At 50.6% G+C, this 18,331-nt stretch overlaps 2 protein-coding genes and 1 pseudogene across 3 annotated transcripts; 2 read left to right on the top strand and 1 right to left on the bottom strand.

The window, feature by feature from the left end:
* Positions 1 to 1,296: 1,296 nt before the first annotated feature.
* On the top strand, positions 1,297 to 4,135 carry LOC125334662 (annotated as a pseudogene).
* A 5,806-nt stretch (positions 4,136 to 9,941) lies between these two features.
* On the top strand, positions 9,942 to 10,817 carry LOC125331389 (feather keratin Cos1-1/Cos1-3/Cos2-1). Its single transcript, XM_048315302.1, has 2 exons — positions 9,942 to 10,045; positions 10,389 to 10,817. The coding sequence occupies exon 2, from the start codon at positions 10,410 to 10,412 to the stop codon at positions 10,713 to 10,715; it is 306 nt and encodes a 101-aa protein (XP_048171259.1). The 5' UTR covers positions 9,942 to 10,045; positions 10,389 to 10,409; the 3' UTR covers positions 10,716 to 10,817.
* A 6,079-nt stretch (positions 10,818 to 16,896) lies between these two features.
* On the bottom strand, positions 16,897 to 17,940 carry LOC125331380 (feather keratin Cos1-2-like). Of its 2 annotated transcripts, none has more exons than XM_048315280.1 (2): positions 17,834 to 17,940; positions 16,897 to 17,526 (listed from the first exon to the last, which is right to left on the bottom strand). In XM_048315280.1, the coding sequence occupies exon 2, from the start codon at positions 17,503 to 17,505 to the stop codon at positions 17,197 to 17,199; it is 309 nt and encodes a 102-aa protein (XP_048171237.1). In that variant the 5' UTR covers positions 17,506 to 17,526; positions 17,834 to 17,940; the 3' UTR covers positions 16,897 to 17,196. The 2 variants fall into 2 exon arrangements, with proteins under 2 accessions (XP_048171237.1, XP_048171244.1); XM_048315287.1 differs by lacking the exon at positions 17,834 to 17,940 and adding an exon at positions 17,635 to 17,797.
* Between the last annotated feature and the right edge of the window lie 391 nt (positions 17,941 to 18,331).

The raw sequence follows: 18,331 nt of genomic DNA, 5'->3' as shown, positions 1-18,331 counted from the left end.
TCTGGGCATTTCCACATCTAAAACTCCACATCATTTTTAGCAGTACATTATTCCACCCATTTTGGGCTTTGTTGTGGAAAAACTTTAATGTGATTGGCAAAGCACTCAAAGTGAAGAGCTGTGGAAGGCTGGCTGGGAAGCAAGTCTCTCTTTATACTCATTGGGAGGGTATTAGTGCTTCCAAACAGCACTTGCTTTTTCCCTCCCAATTTTCATTTCAGAACAGATTAATCACATTCTCAAAGCTTTTCTTTTTGCACACTGTGAAGATAGTCCATGTAGCCACTTCATAATGAGGAGGCATCAACATGGTATACACACCTTTATGGAGAGTGTGGAATTAATTTCACCTGAGTGTAGAGCTCTCTGAGGAAGATGATTGAGTCTGAACTGAACATCTATTCCTCCCTTCTAGAAGCAATGGCACTTCTGGAGGAGATTTACAAACCTCCTGCATCCACCTGGGCACTTGGCACTTAGACCTGTATCCAGGCCCAGGCACCTTTGCCCAAGGACAGGCTGATTCCCACCCTTTGTCGGCTGTGCTCTTTTTCAGTGGCATTTGGGAAAATGGCTGGGACAGCAGAAAGAGCCCAAGACTGGATTTATCCTCAGACAGACATCACTGCTTGTCATTTCTGCCTAGGAATGATGCATTTCAGAGAGAATTGTGTATTTGGAGTGTTGAAGCCCACTACAGTCCTGGAAAGCAACAAAAAGCATGACCTGACATGTCCAAGAAATCCAAGACACGGCAGAGTGCAGGACACTGAGAGCCGCTGTGAATTCCTTGTCAACACTGCTTGAAGCCCTCTGAGATAAACAGGGGCATGCAAAGCCTCACACAGGGCTGTCAGAGCAGACCCAGGTCACTTGGGAGATGCAGGCTATGTGAGAGAGGAACAGCAGCAGGAAAACAAATGAGTACCCTGAGATTTCTCAGGCAAAGGGGATGATACTTCATGAGCAACAGACTCCAATTCAAAGGGTGGGATCCATCTGGAAACTCAGCACCCTTGAGCTGAGTTTCCATAAGCAGTGCTGTAGTAGGATTGCCTGAAAATAGGTCCCCAGAACCCCTCCTTTAGCTCATGGGAGGAAAGGAGATCACTGAGATCTCTTGATCACTGAGATCATTACCAGCTGTTGGACAGAGAAACTGGCATGGACTTGGGAACACAGGAGCTCCCTCCAGCACGGGTGGTTTCCCTGAAAAGAAGGAGAGCTATGAAAAGGAGTGGTACAACTCTCTGGCAGTGGATGAGTGCAGGAAGAATCTTGTCCAGAGTCTGGCTGATGGCTGTTTTCTACTTGCTGATGCAGGGTAAGGAAGGGCCCTTCCCATCTTGGGCTACTGTGACGACAATGGCAAAACCATAAGAGCAGTTGTGCCTCCTACCAAAGGCCTCATTCTCCAGCTGTGGCCATCAGTGGAGGTCCACAGAGAGTAGGAACAGGAAGAAGAGCAGGTAGGCTATTTGCTCTGAGAATCCCAGTGTTATTTTAAGCAGAGGGCATTGACAAGGATGGTTTGGCTTGTTTATGGTGTAGCCTCCAATAGATCTGCCCCAAGTCAGGTTTCTTGAACAGTTTTCATTGTCAAAATCTCTGGATTTAGAAGCAACTGTAAAAGTTGCAAGAGTATGTGCTTCACAGCAGCACAGCCCTCACTTCCAGGGATGGGGCAGCCAGAGCTTTTCTGGACAACCTGTGCCATGGCCTCACCACCCTCAGAGGAAAGAATTTTTTATTAGTAACTGGTATGAATCAATCCTGTTTCAGTGGGAAGCCATTCCCCTTGTCTTGTCACTCCATGCCCTTGTAAAAAGTCCCTCTTCGTCTCTCTTGGATCCTCTTTGGGCCCTGGAATGTGATTTAAGGTATCCCCAGGACCATCTCCAGGCTAAACACATCCATCTCTCCCAGCCCTTTTTCCATAGCAGAGGGGCTGCAGCCCTCTGAGCATCTTCGTGGCCTCCTCTGGCTTCAGCACCTTCACATCCCTCTTATGTTGGGGGCCCCAGAACTGGACACAGCACTCCAGCTGGGGTCTCACAAGAGCAGAGTAGTGGGGGAGAACCATCTCCCTAGACCTGGTAGTCACTCTTCTTTGGATGCAATACAATTCTGGGATACAATTGGCTTCCAGGGCTGCATGTGCACATTGCAGGTCATGTCCAGCCTCTCATTCACCAGTACACCCAAGTTCTTCTTGGCTGGGCTGACCTCAGTCTACTCAGTACCCAGTCTGTGTCCATCCTTGGGAGTGACCCAACCCACATTCAGGACCTTACACTTGGCCTTCTTGAGCTTCATGAGGATTGCATGGGCCCCCCTCTCTTACCCTGTAGAAGTCAAGGTTGTAAGAACAAAACACACTGTGGACTCTGCTGAGGACACCTGGAGACAACTGCATCAGGGTTGGAGCATTGTGAGGAAGGACAAGGAGCCAGACAAGCCCATGACATTTTTACTGCTGCACAAAGAGGGGATAGGTTAAAACAAGCTAGAATTTTTCCCTGATAGCAGAGTTAGGCAGGTTGGGGCCAAAATTACTTGCACAGTCCGTGGACACAGGGAGGGAAGAAGTGACCATAGGGAGGGAAAGAGAAGGATAGGACATATCCTCATGCACAGGAGCCCTTGGGCACCCAGCTGAGAATTGCTGGAACACAAAAAACCCCACCAGTTATACAGACTGTTACATCACTTGCCTGGTCTGGGCCCATACAGTACATAAACTGAGTTTTCTGCCTGCACTGCTGCATTCCTGCCTCAGAAATCCCAGGGCCTTTAATCCCAGGGATCAGAAGAAGCCTTCATTGGGAAACGGGCATGGAACAAACCTGGAAATGAAAAGGCAGCAGTGCAGGAAATGAAAGCACAGCCCGTATCATTAGGTGTGCTGGTTTGCATTCAAGATGAGCTTGCCGGGAAATTGTTACCTCTGCAAAGGCTGTCCCTGGTCCTGCGGCAGTGAAGGGCAGGTATAAAAGGCAGCCCAAGTCTCTGCTCTCCCATCCACTTCTCTTGCTTCCTTCTGCTTGGGAATCAGGTGAGTCTGAAGCCACTTCTCTTTCTCTTCCAAAGGGAGATCTCCACTTGGTGGACATCTCAACTGATGTTGGCTTTCTCGTATTTGGGGTTTGGAGCATCTGGTCATGAGAGAGGAAAGGAGGGAGGAGGCTGGCATAGAGAGAGGCTGGTGACTGTGGTTCGTTTTGGTTTATGCCCTGGGAGAGAACTTCCTGAGTTGGGCTGCTCTTTGTAGGGCTCCTGGCACAATCTCCAGCTTCCCACTCACAATGGCCTTGGCTCTTTTGTGATGGGGTAACCAGGCTGCTCTTCACCCACCCACCCACTGTTGTGCTCTGTTTCCTCTCTGCTCTCTCTGCCAGGTGCACCTGCAGCCCCAAGACATGTCCTGCAACACCCCGTGCCGGCCCTGCCAGCCCTGCGGCCCCTGCCCGCTGGCCAACAGCTGCAATGAGTGCTGTGTCAGGCAGTGCCAGGACTCCACTGTCGTCATTGAGCCGCCTGCTGTGCTGGTGACCCTGCCCGGGCCCATCCTCAGCTCCTTCCCACAGAACACCGTGGTGGGATCCTCCACCTCTGCTGCTGTTGGCAGCATCCTCAGCTCTGAAGGAGTTCCCATCAACTCTGGTGGCTTTGACCTCTCCTGCATCACCAGGCGCTACGGTGGAAGGAGAGGCCTCCCCTGCTAATGGTGCTGGGCATATACAGGTCTTGGGAGGTGTCCCCCAGATCTCCAGGCATGGTGCTGGACAAAGGAAGAATCTTCAGGTCATTTCTTTCAGAGGAACTGACCATCTTTAGTTCCTCCTGAAAATGCTGGCAGGAAGGGCCCAGCTCAGGCACTTTGAAAGCACGGCCTATGTCTTGCCTACATATCTCCTTTTCTCTATTTCCATTGTGTCCTTCTGCTCCCCTGGGCTGCAAGGCTCCTCTAAGCCAGCCTGCACTCTACAGGCAAGCAAACGGATGCCCTGCATGGACTTCACCATGGCCAAGAGGTGAAGTGTCTTGCTTGTCCCTCCAGATCCCTGCATTGAGCATCTGTGCTTCTAACAACTTTGATTTCCTCTTTAAATTCAATAAAGATTTTTGCATCTCAGGCCTGGTCTCCAGGTGGTCCTTCCCTCCACATATGCCCTTGCAAGCTGCTGGGAGAGAATGATGTTGATGCTGGGAGGGGATAAGGTGACAATGTAGTGAGATCCTTCATCCAGAAAAATGTGAGGTTGGGTTACACTGCAGAGGGTCCTCCTTGGGGTACAGTCCTGGGGCAGGATGCAAAACATCCCCAGCTCCCTGAGGGCAATCAGCCCTTGCCGTTCAGTGTCTCTGCCCAGATACACCCCCAACACCTCCTGCAAAACCTCTGCTGTCCTCAAGTGACAACTAGAATTCTGTCAGAGGTCCTGAAGACAAACCACCCTGCAGGATCATGGGAATGCATCACTTCTTTCTCTGGTCAGTGCTGTGCTGGGGTAGACAGAAAATGTTCCCAAAGGATGTCAGAAGTGTGGTTCTGTGGAATGGCCTCAGGGCTGGCCCATGGCCTCATCTCCATCTTCTCCTCCTCTCCATTGCCCAGTCTCAGACCATGGCCAGCACAAATGACCATGGGCAGCTGGGATCTGTTCCTCCTTGAAGCCCTACCACAACACCTAAGGCCCATGGCAGGGTCCAGGTTTTGGCAGGCGTGTAGGGCTGGCATCATTCACAAGTTAGTACTGGGATTAACCACACTGGGTCTCACACTGGAGTCCCCGTGAACCCTCATGGGCCAGGGCAGTCCATGGACAGTAACCAATGCCCACAGACCCTTCACTTCTTGGTGGTACCTTGTCACTCCCAAGCACAGATGGAGCAGCTTTGCTCAGGCTCAGGGCCTCGAAGGCCCTGCTGTGTCAGGACCAGCACTGCTCCAGAAAAGTTCTGTGCAAAGTCATTCTGGTCCCCTTGAGTTGTGAGGGTAACAAGGGGACACACTCAGCAGTATCTGCGAGCTGTCTGTGGCTGACAAGTTTTGTTCGCAAACATCCCTCTTGCTCAGTCTGATGCTCTTGGGCACTGTTTTGATCAAAAGCACATCAGAAGCCTCAGTCAGTAAGGGCTGGATAAACAGAATCCATCCATCCATCCATCCATCCATCCATCCATCCATCCACAGTGAAAATTGTGTAAATTGCCCTTTCCCCATCCGAGAGTCTGGAATGCAGACAGATGTCCTTTTCTTCCAGAAAGTGAGGTTCTGAAGTCCTTTGATGACATCGCCTCCTCTTGCCTGTTTGACCAACGGTCAGTCAGGGTGACAGAGGTATCAGGGCACTGAACACATCTCTCTTTGCAATAAGGTTGATGGGGACTGCATAAGCCAAGTTCTGCAGGATACAGTTCTAATGAATGTCTGTACCCTGTGCATACCTGTTGGAAATTTCTGCTTTTTAGCCATCCCTTCACTGTTTATAGAAGATGGGTAACAGGACTGATGACAGCATGGCACAGTGTCTCTACAGAAAGTTGGGCCTACTAGTGTACAACATTCTTCTTCCTTTCCACGACACAGTTGTGGCATTAATCTCTGAGCGTCTGTGAAGAACAGCTGGCTTCACTATTAACACAGACATCTAGGGATTTTTTTCTGTGATACTCCAAAATTTCTCTTTCAACTTCCACCCTCAGCTTAAGCAAGTGATTAAAAGGCTGGGACATCGCAGATGTTTACAGTTCCCTGAATGCAGGGAAGGGGCTGATGAAGGCAAAGCTAAGTTCAAAACAGGGGCTGAAGCATGAAGGAACTAACAGGGGAAGTTCCCTGCACATTCTTCCTGCTGGAGATTTAGGGAAGAGTCTCTGAACTCCTCCACCTCTTTGGCCACGGACATGTTCTTGTGATGATCACACCTCACCTTTTCCCCCACAAGACCTGCACTGCTGTCACTGGATAAATTGCTAATATAGGGGCAATCCAGCTCCTTGCTCTGCCTGGCACCACTGGAGTCCCCCACTCTCTCTCTGCTCCACTCCTACCTGGACACGGTGACATCTGTACCACAGAGCGACTGCTGGGGCATCCCCTGCTGGAGCCCATCTGCCCAATAACCCCATTTATTGGCTTCCCCTGTGCAACACACAGTATCTCTGTCCTTCCACTCCAGTGCACACCAACAGCACGTACTGTGATTCTTTAATTCAGTACCTGTTTAGGCCAAGATCTCAACCTGACACAGCACCAGGTCAATGAGCTGCACATTTGACATTGGCTTTGGCATGGAGGAAGGCTGTGTCCCACACCCAGAAGCAGCAACAATTCACTGGAAGCAGATCCATTTGGACACGGCCTGAACAAGGAGAGTAGGTAGGATTCCTTATTCTTTCTCCAGGATAAAGCAAACCCCATCTTTTCGAACTCTCTAGCAGCTGTGTCCTGACCCGGTGAAGCAGGCAGAGGGGGACTGCTGAGGCAGTCCCAATGCTGCTACACTGAACTAAACTAAGGATCTAAAATGGTAGTCCTTGCTGGGGCTTGGCATCATCCTCAGTGGAGTACGAGCTTTGGAGGATCAGGAGGAGGAGGGTTCAGGGAACGGGTTGATTACAATGCCTCTTTTTGGAGAGATTTCTAGGAGGCTGACGCCATTACTTTTCAGCTGCACTTGAGTTCCTGCTGCTTTGCAGAGCTCATGAACAGAGCTGTGGAGAGTGTTCCTGCCATGAGCAACACAGTCTGTTTGTGAGGAGAGACACAAAAGGACATGTGTTCATATACACCTGTCAAATATGCACTTGTGGTACATTCACAAGTCTGGTTGCACACAAGAGCACCAAGACATGAACACGTGTAGGAACACACCCTACTGTGAACTCTGCTGAGGACACCAGGAGACAGCCGCAACAGGGCTGGAGCCTTGTGGGGAAGGGCAAGGCCCCAGGCAAGCTCATGGCATTTTTTATGTACTCACAGACTGCTCAGAAAGTGGACAAGTCAAAACAAGCCAGAAATTTTTCCTGAGGGCCGAGTTAGGTAGGGTCAAACCCAGCAGCCCAATGCACACACATGGGGAGACAACAACAAATAACCATCAGGGTGATCTGAGGAGGGAGGGCTAGGGAAGGACATGGCCCATCCTTGTGCACAGGAGTCCTTGGGCATTCAGCAGCAGACTGGATTTTTAAAGAGGAGATACAAAAGACCCGAGGAATCACAGACTGGTAAACCTCACCTCTATGCCTGGGAATATGATGGAGCAGATCCCCATGAAAGCAACTGTAAGTCATATTCAGGACAAGGAGATGATCCAAAGCAGCCAGCAAGGCTTCTCTTAGGGCAAGTAATGTCTGAGCAATCTGGTGGCCTTCAATGATGGAGTGACTGAAACAGTCAGCAAGGGAAGACTGGCCAGTGTAATCTACCTAAACTTCTGTCAGACCTTCAACATAGCCCACACAACATCCTTATCTCCAACTTGGAGAGACAGTGTAGTGGGTTGACCCTGACTGGATGCCAGGCACCCACCAAAGCCACTCTATCACTCTCCTCTACGAGTGGACAGGGGAGAGAAAATATAACAATGGTTCATCAGTTGAGATAATGACTGTAAGAGATCTCTCATTAAATACTGTCATTGGAAAAACAGACTCAGCTAAGGGATATTACTTGAATTTATTACCAACAAAATCAGAGGAGGATAATAAGAAGTAAAATAAGTCTTATAAAAAAACCCAAAAAAACCAAACATCTTCCCCCTACCTCTCCCTCCTTCCCAGCTCTATCTCTTCCCCCACCCAGTGGAGCAGGGAGACAGGAATGGGGCTCATGGTCAATTCATCACAGATTGTTCCTGCTGGGGCTAAGGGAGAGGAGTGGGAGTCCTTCCCCTGCTCCAGGGTAGGGTCACTCCCATGGGAGAAGTTCTCCATGAACTTCTCCAAAATGAGTCTTTCCCACAAGCTATGGTTCCCCACAAACTGCTACAACATGGGTCACTCTTCCACGGGGTCAGTCCTTCAGGAACCCTCACAGGGTCACAAATCATTCCAGCAAACCTGCTCCAGCAAGGGCTCCTCTCTCCACAGGTCCCTGCCAGGACTCTGCTTCAGCACAGGCTTCCCATGGGGTCACAACCTCCTCTCAGGCATCCCCCTGCTCTGGTGTTGGCTCCTCCAGGGGCTGCAGGTGCATCTCTGCACCCCTGTGCCCTCCATGTGCTGCCTCACCATGGTCTTCACCCTGAACTGCAGAGTAATCCCAGCTTTGGAGTCTGGAGCAGCTCCTGCTCCTCCTCCTTCTCCACTGACTTTGGTGTCTGCAGAGCTGTTCCTCTCACATATTCTCACTCTTCTCTGGTTGCAATTACACCTGTGCAATAACTTCTTTCCTTCTTAAACATCTTATTCCCGAGGTGTCACTTCTATCTCTGATGGGCTCAGCCTTGGCCAGCAGTGGGTCCATCCTGGAGCCAGTTGCCTTTGGCTCTGCTGGACACCAAGGAACTTCTTGCAGAGGCCACCCCTGTAGCCTTCCCACTACCAAAACCAGGCCATGCAAACCCAATACACAAGGATTTGAAGGGTATTCTATTGTGAATATGGAAATGGCTGGATGGGCACAGCCTTGGTCTGTGGCTCTATGACCACATGGGGGCAGGGGAAGAGGGGCATGTCTCAAGGCTCTGTCTTGGGACTGATGCTTTTTAGTGTCTTTTTCAATGACAGAGATAATAGATCAAGTGCCCCCTTGGCATGTTTGCAGATGACACAAAGCTGAGCAGTGCAGCTGACACTACAGAAGGAGACTTCCATCCAGGGAGACCTGGAGAAACTTGAGAACTGGGCCCATGCAAACCTGATGAAGTTTAAGAAGTCCAAATGCAAGGTGCAGCACCCGCATCAGGACAAACTCAGACATGAGTACAGACTGGGAGATGAACTCGTTGCGAGCAGACCTGTGAAGAAGGACTTGGGAGTTCTGGTGGATGAAAAGCTGGACATGAGCCAAGAGTTTGCATTTGCAGCCCAGAAAGCCAACTGCATCCTGGACTGCATCATGAAAGGCATGACTGGCAGTGGTTCTCCTCATCTACTCTGATCTCGTGAGACCCCACCTGCATTCAGACCTGGAGTCTTCAGCACAGGAAAGACATGGAGGCCACAAGGATGTGTGTCCAAAGGTCCGAAGGAGACCACAAAGATGCTCAGAGGGCTGGAGCAACTCTTCTCTGAAGACCGGCTGAGAGAGTTGGGGTTGTTCTGCATGGAGAAGAGAAGGCTTTGGGAAGACCTTATTGAGGCCTTGCAGTATGTGAAGGGGGTCTATAAAAGATGGATGCCAACTTTTTACACAGTCAGACACTGATAGGACAAAGTGGAATGTTTTAAACTAAAAGAGGAAAGATGTAGATTAGATGTTACGAACAAATTCCTTTCTCAAAGGGCGGTGAGACAATGGAACTCTTCTCATAGAAGCTGTGGCTGCTGCATCTCTGGAAGTGTTCAAGGCCAGGCTGGATGGGGCTTGGAACAACCTTGTCTAGTGATTGTCTCTGTTTCTCTTTATGAAGGAGTTCTATGCAGTCCAAACCATTCTATGATTATATGATTCTATGAGCACTGCAGCTTCTTCCTGAAAACAACACTTCAAACAACCACACCAGAGTGATCAGGATAGCATCACTTGCCTGGTCTGGGCCCATACAGTACATAAACTGAGTTTTCTGCCTGCACTGCTGCATTCCTGCCTCAGAAATCCCAGGGCCTTTAATCCCAGGGATCAGAAGAAGCCTTCATTGGGAAACGGGCATGGAACAAACCTGGAAATGAAAAGGCAGCAGTGCAGGAAATGAAAGCACAGCCCGTATCATTAGGTGTGCTGGTTTGCATTCAAGATGAGCTTGCCGGGAAATTGTTACCTCTGCAAAGGCTGTCCCTGGTCCTGCGGCAGTGAAGGGCAGGTATAAAAGGCAGCCCAAGTCTCTGCTCTCCCATCCACTTCTCTTGCTTCCTTCTGCTTGGGAATCAGGTGAGTCTGAAGCCACTTCTCTTTCTCTTCCAAAGGGAGATCTCCACTTGGTGGACATCTCAACTGATGTTGGCTTTCTCGTATTTGGGGTTTGGAGCATCTGGTCATGAGAGAGGAAAGGAGGGAGGAGGCTGGCATAGAGAGAGGCTGGTGACTGTGGTTCGTTTTGGTTTATGCCCTGGGAGAGAACTTCCTGAGTTGGGCTGCTCTTTGTAGGGCTCCTGGCACAATCTCCAGCTTCCCACTCACAATGGCCTTGGCTCTTTTGTGATGGGGTAACCAGGCTGCTCTTCACCCACCCACCCACTGTTGTGCTCTGTTTCCTCTCTGCTCTCTCTGCCAGGTGCACCTGCAGCCCCAAGACATGTCCTGCAACACCCCGTGCCGGCCCTGCCAGCCCTGCGGCCCCACCCCGCTGGCCAACAGCTGCAATGAGTGCTGTGTCAGGCAGTGCCAGAGCTCCACCGTCATCATTGAGCCGCCTGCTGTGGTAGTGACCCTGCCCGGGCCCATCCTCAGCTCCTTCCCACAGAACACCGTGGTGGGATCCTCCACCTCTGCTGCTGTTGGCAGCATCCTCAGCTCTGAAGGAGTTCCCATCAACTCTGGTGGCTTTGACCTCTCCTGCATCACCAGGCGCTACGGTGGCAACAGAAGTCGTCCCTGCTAAAGCTGCTGGGAAAGCCCCATGGAGACACCTCAGGGAACTCAGAACATGGTGTTGGGCAGGGGATCTAGGTTTTGGTGCTGTTTGTGGGATAGCTGACTGAACTTGCCTTTCTGTTTTCATTGTTTGCATTGGTTCCTATGTGCTGCAATGATCCCCAAAGGCCATCTTGGTAGGGACCATTTGGTTTCTCCCCTTTGTGGGACAGGTAGACCAATATCATGCAGGAACTATTCCAGAGCCAAGGAGCGCAGACTCTCTGCTGCTCCTGGTGCTGCCTGTGCTGCTGACCTCTGCTTGCAGTGGCTTTGTTGCCTTCTTTCATTTCATTAAAGTTCTGCTGCATTCAAGTCTGGTCTCTGTGTGGTCCTTCCCCCAGGATGCACTCCTGCATGCCAAAGCAGAAAGGTGTTGCTCAGTTATGGAAGTGGGTGAGGGCATAAGGAGACCCTTCTCCATTCACAGAGGAATGGAATTTTGGGGCACCATGGAGGGGCAACTCTTAAGAGTACAATCTCTTGGAGCTGAGGAAGACATCCCCTGGCTGCTCTGCTTCCGGACACCATCAAGCCTTGTCTTGATGTTTCTTTGCCCAGAAAGCTGGGAGACCCTGAAGCAATAGCACCCCATGATCTCCTGAGGACGAGTGTTCCTGTCAGTATGGCCAGAGCTGCACTTGGGTCATTGGTGTAATGGTCCTGGACATAATTTCCTCTGTAGAATATCAGGAGTTGGAATGCAGAGAACAACCTTTGTGCTGGACCATGGTTTCTACTCCATCTTCCTCTCCCCTTCACAACCCAATAAAAAGTGAGGACAAATACCCATTGAGCACTTTCTTTTCCCTATGCCATTTCCATTAGATCAGAACACGTTGAATCCGAGGCCTCAGCCTCTGCCTGACACAGCACCAGGCTGATTGGTTACACTGGCACATTTGGCATTGGCTTGAACACGAGGCAGAGATGTGTCTCACACCAGACAGCACTGACACTGCAGTGCAAGCAAACTCACTCAAGCATAGCCTGGATGAAGCGGGCAAGATTTCTTAGACTTTCTGCTGTCCGTAGAGCAAACCTCATCCTTTTGAAGTCCCTAGATCTTGGGAGAGCTGTGTCCTGGCCTGGAGAAGCAGGGAATGAGGACTGCAAGCCATGTTTAGGCATTCCCAATATTGTTTACACTGAATTAAACTAGGGATCCAAACTGGTGTGAAATTAACCTAATTGGTCCAGGAATCATCATCAGCAGAGTGTGAGCTTTGAAGCAGTAGGAAAAGGAGGACTGAAGATAGAGAAGACTGCATTTCATTGCCTGTGGTGAGGATAATTCTCTGCCAGGTTTGTTCTGTTGTTCAACTACAAGGAAGTTCCTGCAGACTCTGGGTGCTCTGTGGAGCTTATTGGCAGAGCAGTGGAGAGTGTCACTGCTGTAAGTAGAGCAATCCCTCATAAGGAGGGACACACACACACATACACACTCTTACGCATGCCAGAAAGGAATCATGCACAAATTTTTGCACCTATGTGTATTCACACAGCCCCAGCTGCACACAAGTGCACGTGAGACAAGTCACAGCCGGCACAGCTTCATGAGAGGAAAGTCCTGCTTGTAAGAACTGATTTCCTTTTATGACAAGGTAACCCACCTGCTCGATCAAGGGAAGTCAGTTGATATAATCTTTTTGGACTTCAGTAAAGCTTTCAATACTGTCTCCCCCAGGATCCTTCTGGACAAAATGTCCAGCCCACAGCTGGATAAACACATCATGTGATGGGTGAGCAACTGGCTCACGGGTCAGGCACAAAGAGTGATGGTGATGGGGTGACATCAGACTGGTGACCTGTCACTACTGGGGTTCTGTAGTGCTCCATCTTAATCTTTTTCATAAATGACTGGGATGCAGGATTGGAAGGAAAACTAAGCAAGTTCATAGATGATACAAAACTGGGAGGAGCTGTCAACTCCCTCAGAGGCAGCAACACCCTGCAGGGAGACCTCAACAAATTAGAGGGCTGGGCAATCACCAACCATTTGAAGTTCCACAAGGGCAAGTGCCCATTTCTGCGCCTGGGATGGCACAACCCTGCACGTACAGGCAGACTGGGCAACGAGAGCCTGGAAAGCAGTGCCATGGAAAGGGACCTGGAGGTCCTGGTTGATGGCAAGCTGGATATGAGTCAGCAGTGCCCTGGCAGCCAGGAGGGCCAACAGTGTCCTGGGGGGCATCAGGCCCAGCATCACCAGCTGAGCAAGGGAGGGGACTGTCCCACTCTGCTCTGCACTGGGGCGGCCTCACCTCGAGTCCTGGATGTAGTTGTGGGCATCACAATTTAAAAGAAGACATTAAGCTGTTGGAGAGTGTCCAAAGGAGGCCACAAGGATCAGGAAGGGCCTTGAGGGGAAGCTGTATGAATAGCATCTGAGGTCATTTGGTCTGTTCAGCCTGGGGAGGAGGAGGCTGAGGTCAGACCTCAATTCAGTCTACAGTTTGTGAGGGGAAGAGGAGGGGAAGGCACTGATCTCTGCCCTGTGGTGACAGGACTAGAAAGAATAGGCTGAAGTTGTGTCAGAAGAGGTTTAGGTTGGATATTAGAAAAATGTTCTTTGTCCAGAGGGTGGTTGGGTACTGGACCAGGCTCCCCAGGGCAGTGGGCACAGCACCAAGCCTGACAGAGGTCAACAAGAGTTTAAACAACATTCTCAGGTGCATAGGGTGACTCTTGGCAGTGTCCTGTGCAGGGCTATGAGTTGGACTTGACGATCCTTGTGGGTCCCTTCCAACTTAGCATATTCTGTGATTCTGTGAAAGAATGAACTGTGGCCTCTGCTGTGGACATGTGGAGATGATGGTGACTGGGCTGGAGCATTCTGGAGAGGAACAAGGTCCCAGACATGGGCTCCACACACTTCTCTCTGGAAGAGAAGGAGGAACAGAATTTGTCTGGGTTCATCGTTACACAGGATAGCATAAAACCCAGGAACTGAGTCATGCCTTGCCAACAAGGCCACCAAAGACCCCCAAAGCAGAGATCCAGACTGACATAATTTGCTTTTACTACACTTGTCCAGCATATCACATGAGTCCTCTGCCCAAGCTGATGTGTTTTGATCCAGAATTGCTTGGGCCTCACATCTTGTCACACAAAACAAACAAAAAAAAATAATGTGTTGACTGGGAAATGTGCCTGAAATACAGCAGGAAGTATAAGCACAGCCATTCAGGAAGCCAAACCACAACCCATAGCATTAAATGGGATGTTTTGCATTTCAAATGTGATATTTTGCATTCAAGATGAGTCTGACAGAAAATTACTCAGGGGCTGGGCAGTGGCTGCATAGGAGCTGGTGGCTCTCTTTGAGCCCTCATAGGATGAGGCCAATGAGCCCACATACATCTCTGCAGAGCCTCCACCTCCTGGCCCTGCATGTTCTTTGACTCACTCCTGATGTGGAGACAGGCTGCTCTTCAGGTATCCTCATATTTTTCTTCCTCCCTCCCCTGTGTTCAGGTGCTCCTCATGCCCCAAGACATGTTCTGCATAGAGCAGTGCCAGCCTTGCACTCCTTGCTGCCAGCCTTGCGGCCCCACCCTGCTGGCCAACAGCTGCAATGAGTAATTGGGATTTTGAGAAAAGCTCAGGGAACAAAATGAAGACTTTTTATTTAAAAAAGAAAACACAAAAACCCAAACCTTTTTCACAGGAAGGTGGCTCAGGTGAGTCTCTGATTGGTTCCTTCCAGCCCTTGGTGCAGAGCACACAGAGAGGAGAATGGTCAAGTGTTCCGTTCACAGCACATGGCAAATAATTTCCTGTCTGAGGATGCACAGGGAAAACAGTTCCAAAGCAGTTTTTTTTTCACCACCTTTTCTTTCTTCTCAGGTCACTTACATTGACTCCTTCTGGAAGGATGTAATGGCTGGAGGTCCCTGGGTGCACCCAGGAAATAGTGTTCCAAGAGAAGAGCTCACCTTTCCCCAAGCTCACCCTCTCACAGACACATCCCCTCCCTCCCTCCCCTGGCTTGTTGCACAGCCGAGGAAGTTCCCTGCACCAGGGTGTCTTGCACAGCACAGAGGTACAAGGCACTGTCAGAGACCTCCACTTCCTCCACCTGCAGGACACTGTATTTCCCCGTGGTGTTCAGGTGCGTGGTGATACGGCCGCTGTGCTTGGCGCCAGGCCCTGCGTGATAGGAGACCAGCTGTGGGGCTTGGCCTTTCTGCACCTGGTACCAGAGCAAGGCATAAAAGCGATTGGTCTGGCAGGCACAAACGGAATGGAAGGTGCTCTCTCCTCTCCTCTCCTCTCCTCTCCTCTCCTCTCCTCTCCTCTCCTCTCCTCTCCTCTCCTCTCCTCTCCTCTCCTCTCCTCTCCTCTCCTCTCCTCTCCTCTCCTCTCCTCTCCTCTCCTCTCCTCTCCTCTCCTCTCCTCTCCTCTCCTCTCCTCTCCTCTCCTCTCCTCTCCTCTCCTCTCCTCTCCTCTCCTCTCCTCTCCTCTCCTCTCCTCTCCTCTCCTCTCCTCTCCTCTCCTCTCCTCTCCTCTCCTCTCCTCTCCTCTCCTCTCCTCTCCTCTCCTCTCCTCTCCTCTCCTCTCCTCTCCTCTCCTCTCCTCTCCTCTCCTCTCCTCTCCTCTCCTCTCCTCTCCTCTCCTCTCCTCTCCTCTCCTCTCCTCTCCTCTCCTCTCCTCTCCTCTCCTCTCCTCTCCTCTCCTCTCCTCTCCTCTCCTCTCCTCTCCTCTCCTCTCCTCTCCGTTGTCATTGCTGGGTGATCTTGATCTGCCCAATATGGTGCTTGGAAGAAAACATGGGTCAGTGATTCTGCAGGGAAAAGCTCTGAGAGGTAAAACAAGAGGATGCAAAGTGACAGCAGAAAATGCTCCCTGTTCCTTGTTCTGTGCCAAAGCCACATTTACAGGAACACCAAGGCAGGGGTGTGCTTGGACAGGAGGTTTGAGACCTCAGCTCAGCATGTATCCCATAGCAAAATAATGCCATTTACCTCCCACAGGGATACCCCAGAGAGAACCAGATCTTCCGTACCTAATATCATGCTGCCCAGAGTCTCCAGGGAACAGCCTGTAGTGCTTGGTCCTTCTGTACTGGCTCCAGGACACCTTCAGCAGGATGAGGAACCTGTGAGATGTTTAATCCTGCTCCTCATTTCTTGTCCTTTTGGAAGTCTCCAAGGTTAAAGGAGACAAAAAAGCAAGCCCTGGCATTGTAAACATGCAGGAGGAATGGCTAGCCAGGGCATGCTGCACAACACATGCCAGCTAGAGGAGAGACTGGGACATCCTAAGAATGAGTGGGATGAGAGAGTTTTTGTGTCCCTGCATCAACTATCAAAAGTCCTGTCTGTTTGGGTTGAAAGGTATGAAAATGTTTACCGCAGAGAGAGAGAAGAGCTTCTGCAATACTTTTTCTTCATGTACATCTGTGAAAGACTAAGCTGAGACAGATCAGAAGGAAGAGGCAGAAGTGATGGAGGGTTGGAGAAAGAAAAATGAGACAAGGGGTCTGAGATGATCAGGAGAGGAGATAGTTTTCCTCTCTCTCATTGTTTTTAAATTTTTAAGTAGTAACAGCATCTAGACAAACCAGGCACAAACCAACATATTAACTAATATTTCCCATAATTTGATCATAATTCAAGACTTCAGTCAGGAAGACATTGATGGACAGATTAGATCCATCCACACATGGGACAAATGTTGTGATTTAATACTGAAGCCATAAGTCCTTCGCACAAACTCAACCAAAAGTCATTTACCACAGTGTATCCTGAGTACATGACTGATACCAATCCAAAGCTGTGAGTTACCTCAGCCCTGCATGCCTGGACAGCAGCTTTGCCTGCCTGTGCTGAAGGAATGCATCTCATCTGCTCGTACTCCTGTGTGGGAGCCATGGACCCTAGACTAGGTAAGAGAGTAAAGGAGAAAGAAGAGAAGAGATTGTGGGCTGGACCCCAGAATTCTTTTTTCCCTTCACAACTGTTGCCTGATGTCTCCCTGATGGCCTTTAGCTGCTGAGTAGCCAGGGATGACTCTGTCAGCTCCAAGGAAAAGGGCAGGAAGGAAAGTCCACTGCAGGGAATCTCATCCTCTGCTTCCTCCACCTATTCTCCCTGAGCAGACTGGAAGATTTGCTAGAGAACAAAGGAGGGCTTAGAAGCCAAGGCTTGGATGCAAAACAACTTTATTGAGTGTAAAGAAGAAAAGGAGGTGGCTCACAGAGACCACCAGGGGCAGCCACTAAAACGCAATGGAGCTCCTGCAGAGCAGTGTGCATCTGCCTGCCCAAAAGAGGGAGGAAGGAAAACATGTCCCCCCTAGATTGGCCTGGGGAGACATGGACAGCAAAGGAAAGACAAAAAAAAGTAGAAGAAGGGAACAATGAAAATGTCCCAAAGCTCTATCTCCTGCCCAGAACTATGTTCTGAGGTCTTGGAAGTTCTTGACCAAAAATGTTGCCAGCAGATTTAGCAGGGACGACATCTGTTGCCACCATAGCAGTTGGTGATGCAGGAGATGTCAAAGCCGCCAGAGTTGATGGGCACTCCACCAGAGCTGAGGATGCTGCCAACAGCAGCGGAGGTGGAGGATCCCACCACGGTGTTCTGTGGGAAGGAGCTGAGGATGGGCCCGGGCAGGGTCACCACCACTGGGGAGGGCTGGATGGCCACGGTGGAGCTCTGGCACTGCCTGACACAGCACTCATTGCAGCTGTTGGCCAGCGGGCAGGGGCCGCAGGGCTGGCAGCAAGGGTTGCAGGGCTGGCAGCAGGACATGGCTCGGGGTCACAGGTGCACCTGGCACAGAGGGCAGGGAGAAGCAGAATGTAAGGACGCTTGAGAAGCAGCAGTGCCCCCAAGCACCCTGCAGCCAAGGCACCTCCTGGCCCACACTGCAGTGCCCACCTCAAAGCCCAGGAGCCACCTCAGCCAAGTCCCAGCCTCTCTCTGCACAAGATCTTCTCCCCCCTGCCTTCTCCCAGCAGAAGCAGCTGCCAGCCCTGGGCTCTGACAGCCTCGATCAGCTGAGACCTCCAGCCAGGAAAGAGCTGGTCTGGAAGCAGGAGGAGAGAAGGAGGAGAAGGATTGGAGGCTTCCCACTCACCTGATTCCTGAGGAGGAGGTGAGAGAAGTGGATGCGAGAGCAGAGACTTGGGCTGCCTTTTATAGCAGTCCTGCACTGCCTCAGGCCCAGTAGCACCTTGGTGGAAGTAATAATTTTGTGACCAGCTCATGGCAAATGTGCACCATCCCAGCTAATGGCAGGCGCTGTGTCCTGGTTTCCTGCACTGCGGCCTCTTCATTTCCTGTCTAATTCCGTGTGCTTTCCTATATGAAGATCTCCTTCTATAAGTGCTGGGACAAGAGGCTCAAGGATTTATGAGGCAGGAGTCTCAGATTAAGGGCTATTAGCATTCCTTGTGGGCAGGTGATGTTCACTTTGGTCATTTCTGAATGGTTTGTTTGTGGCAAAGCTGTCAATAAAGGGGCACCGCTCTTGTGCTTCTTGCTCACATGCCCAAGGACTGCCATGTGAGGGGACATGACAACTTCCAGGCATCGTTTCCTTCTTCCCCTCTGCTCTTTCTTACCATCTGTTCTC

Source organism: Corvus hawaiiensis, chromosome 1 (assembly GCF_020740725.1).
Source record: "Corvus hawaiiensis isolate bCorHaw1 chromosome 1, bCorHaw1.pri.cur, whole genome shotgun sequence".
Taxonomy (NCBI): Eukaryota; Metazoa; Chordata; class Aves; order Passeriformes; family Corvidae; genus Corvus; species Corvus hawaiiensis.
The sequence above is the reverse complement of the archived record's forward strand: the minus strand, read 5'-3'. Positions and strand labels throughout refer to the sequence as shown.

What these genes read in the sequence shown, in the direction of transcription:
- LOC125331389 (XM_048315302.1), top strand. Translation starts at nt 10,410, where the DNA reads ATGTCCTGCAACACCCCGTGCCGGCCCTGCCAGCCCTGCGGCCCCACC.
- LOC125331380 (XM_048315280.1), bottom strand. Translation starts at nt 17,505, where the DNA reads ATGTCCTGCTGCCAGCCCTGCAACCCTTGCTGCCAGCCCTGCGGCCCC.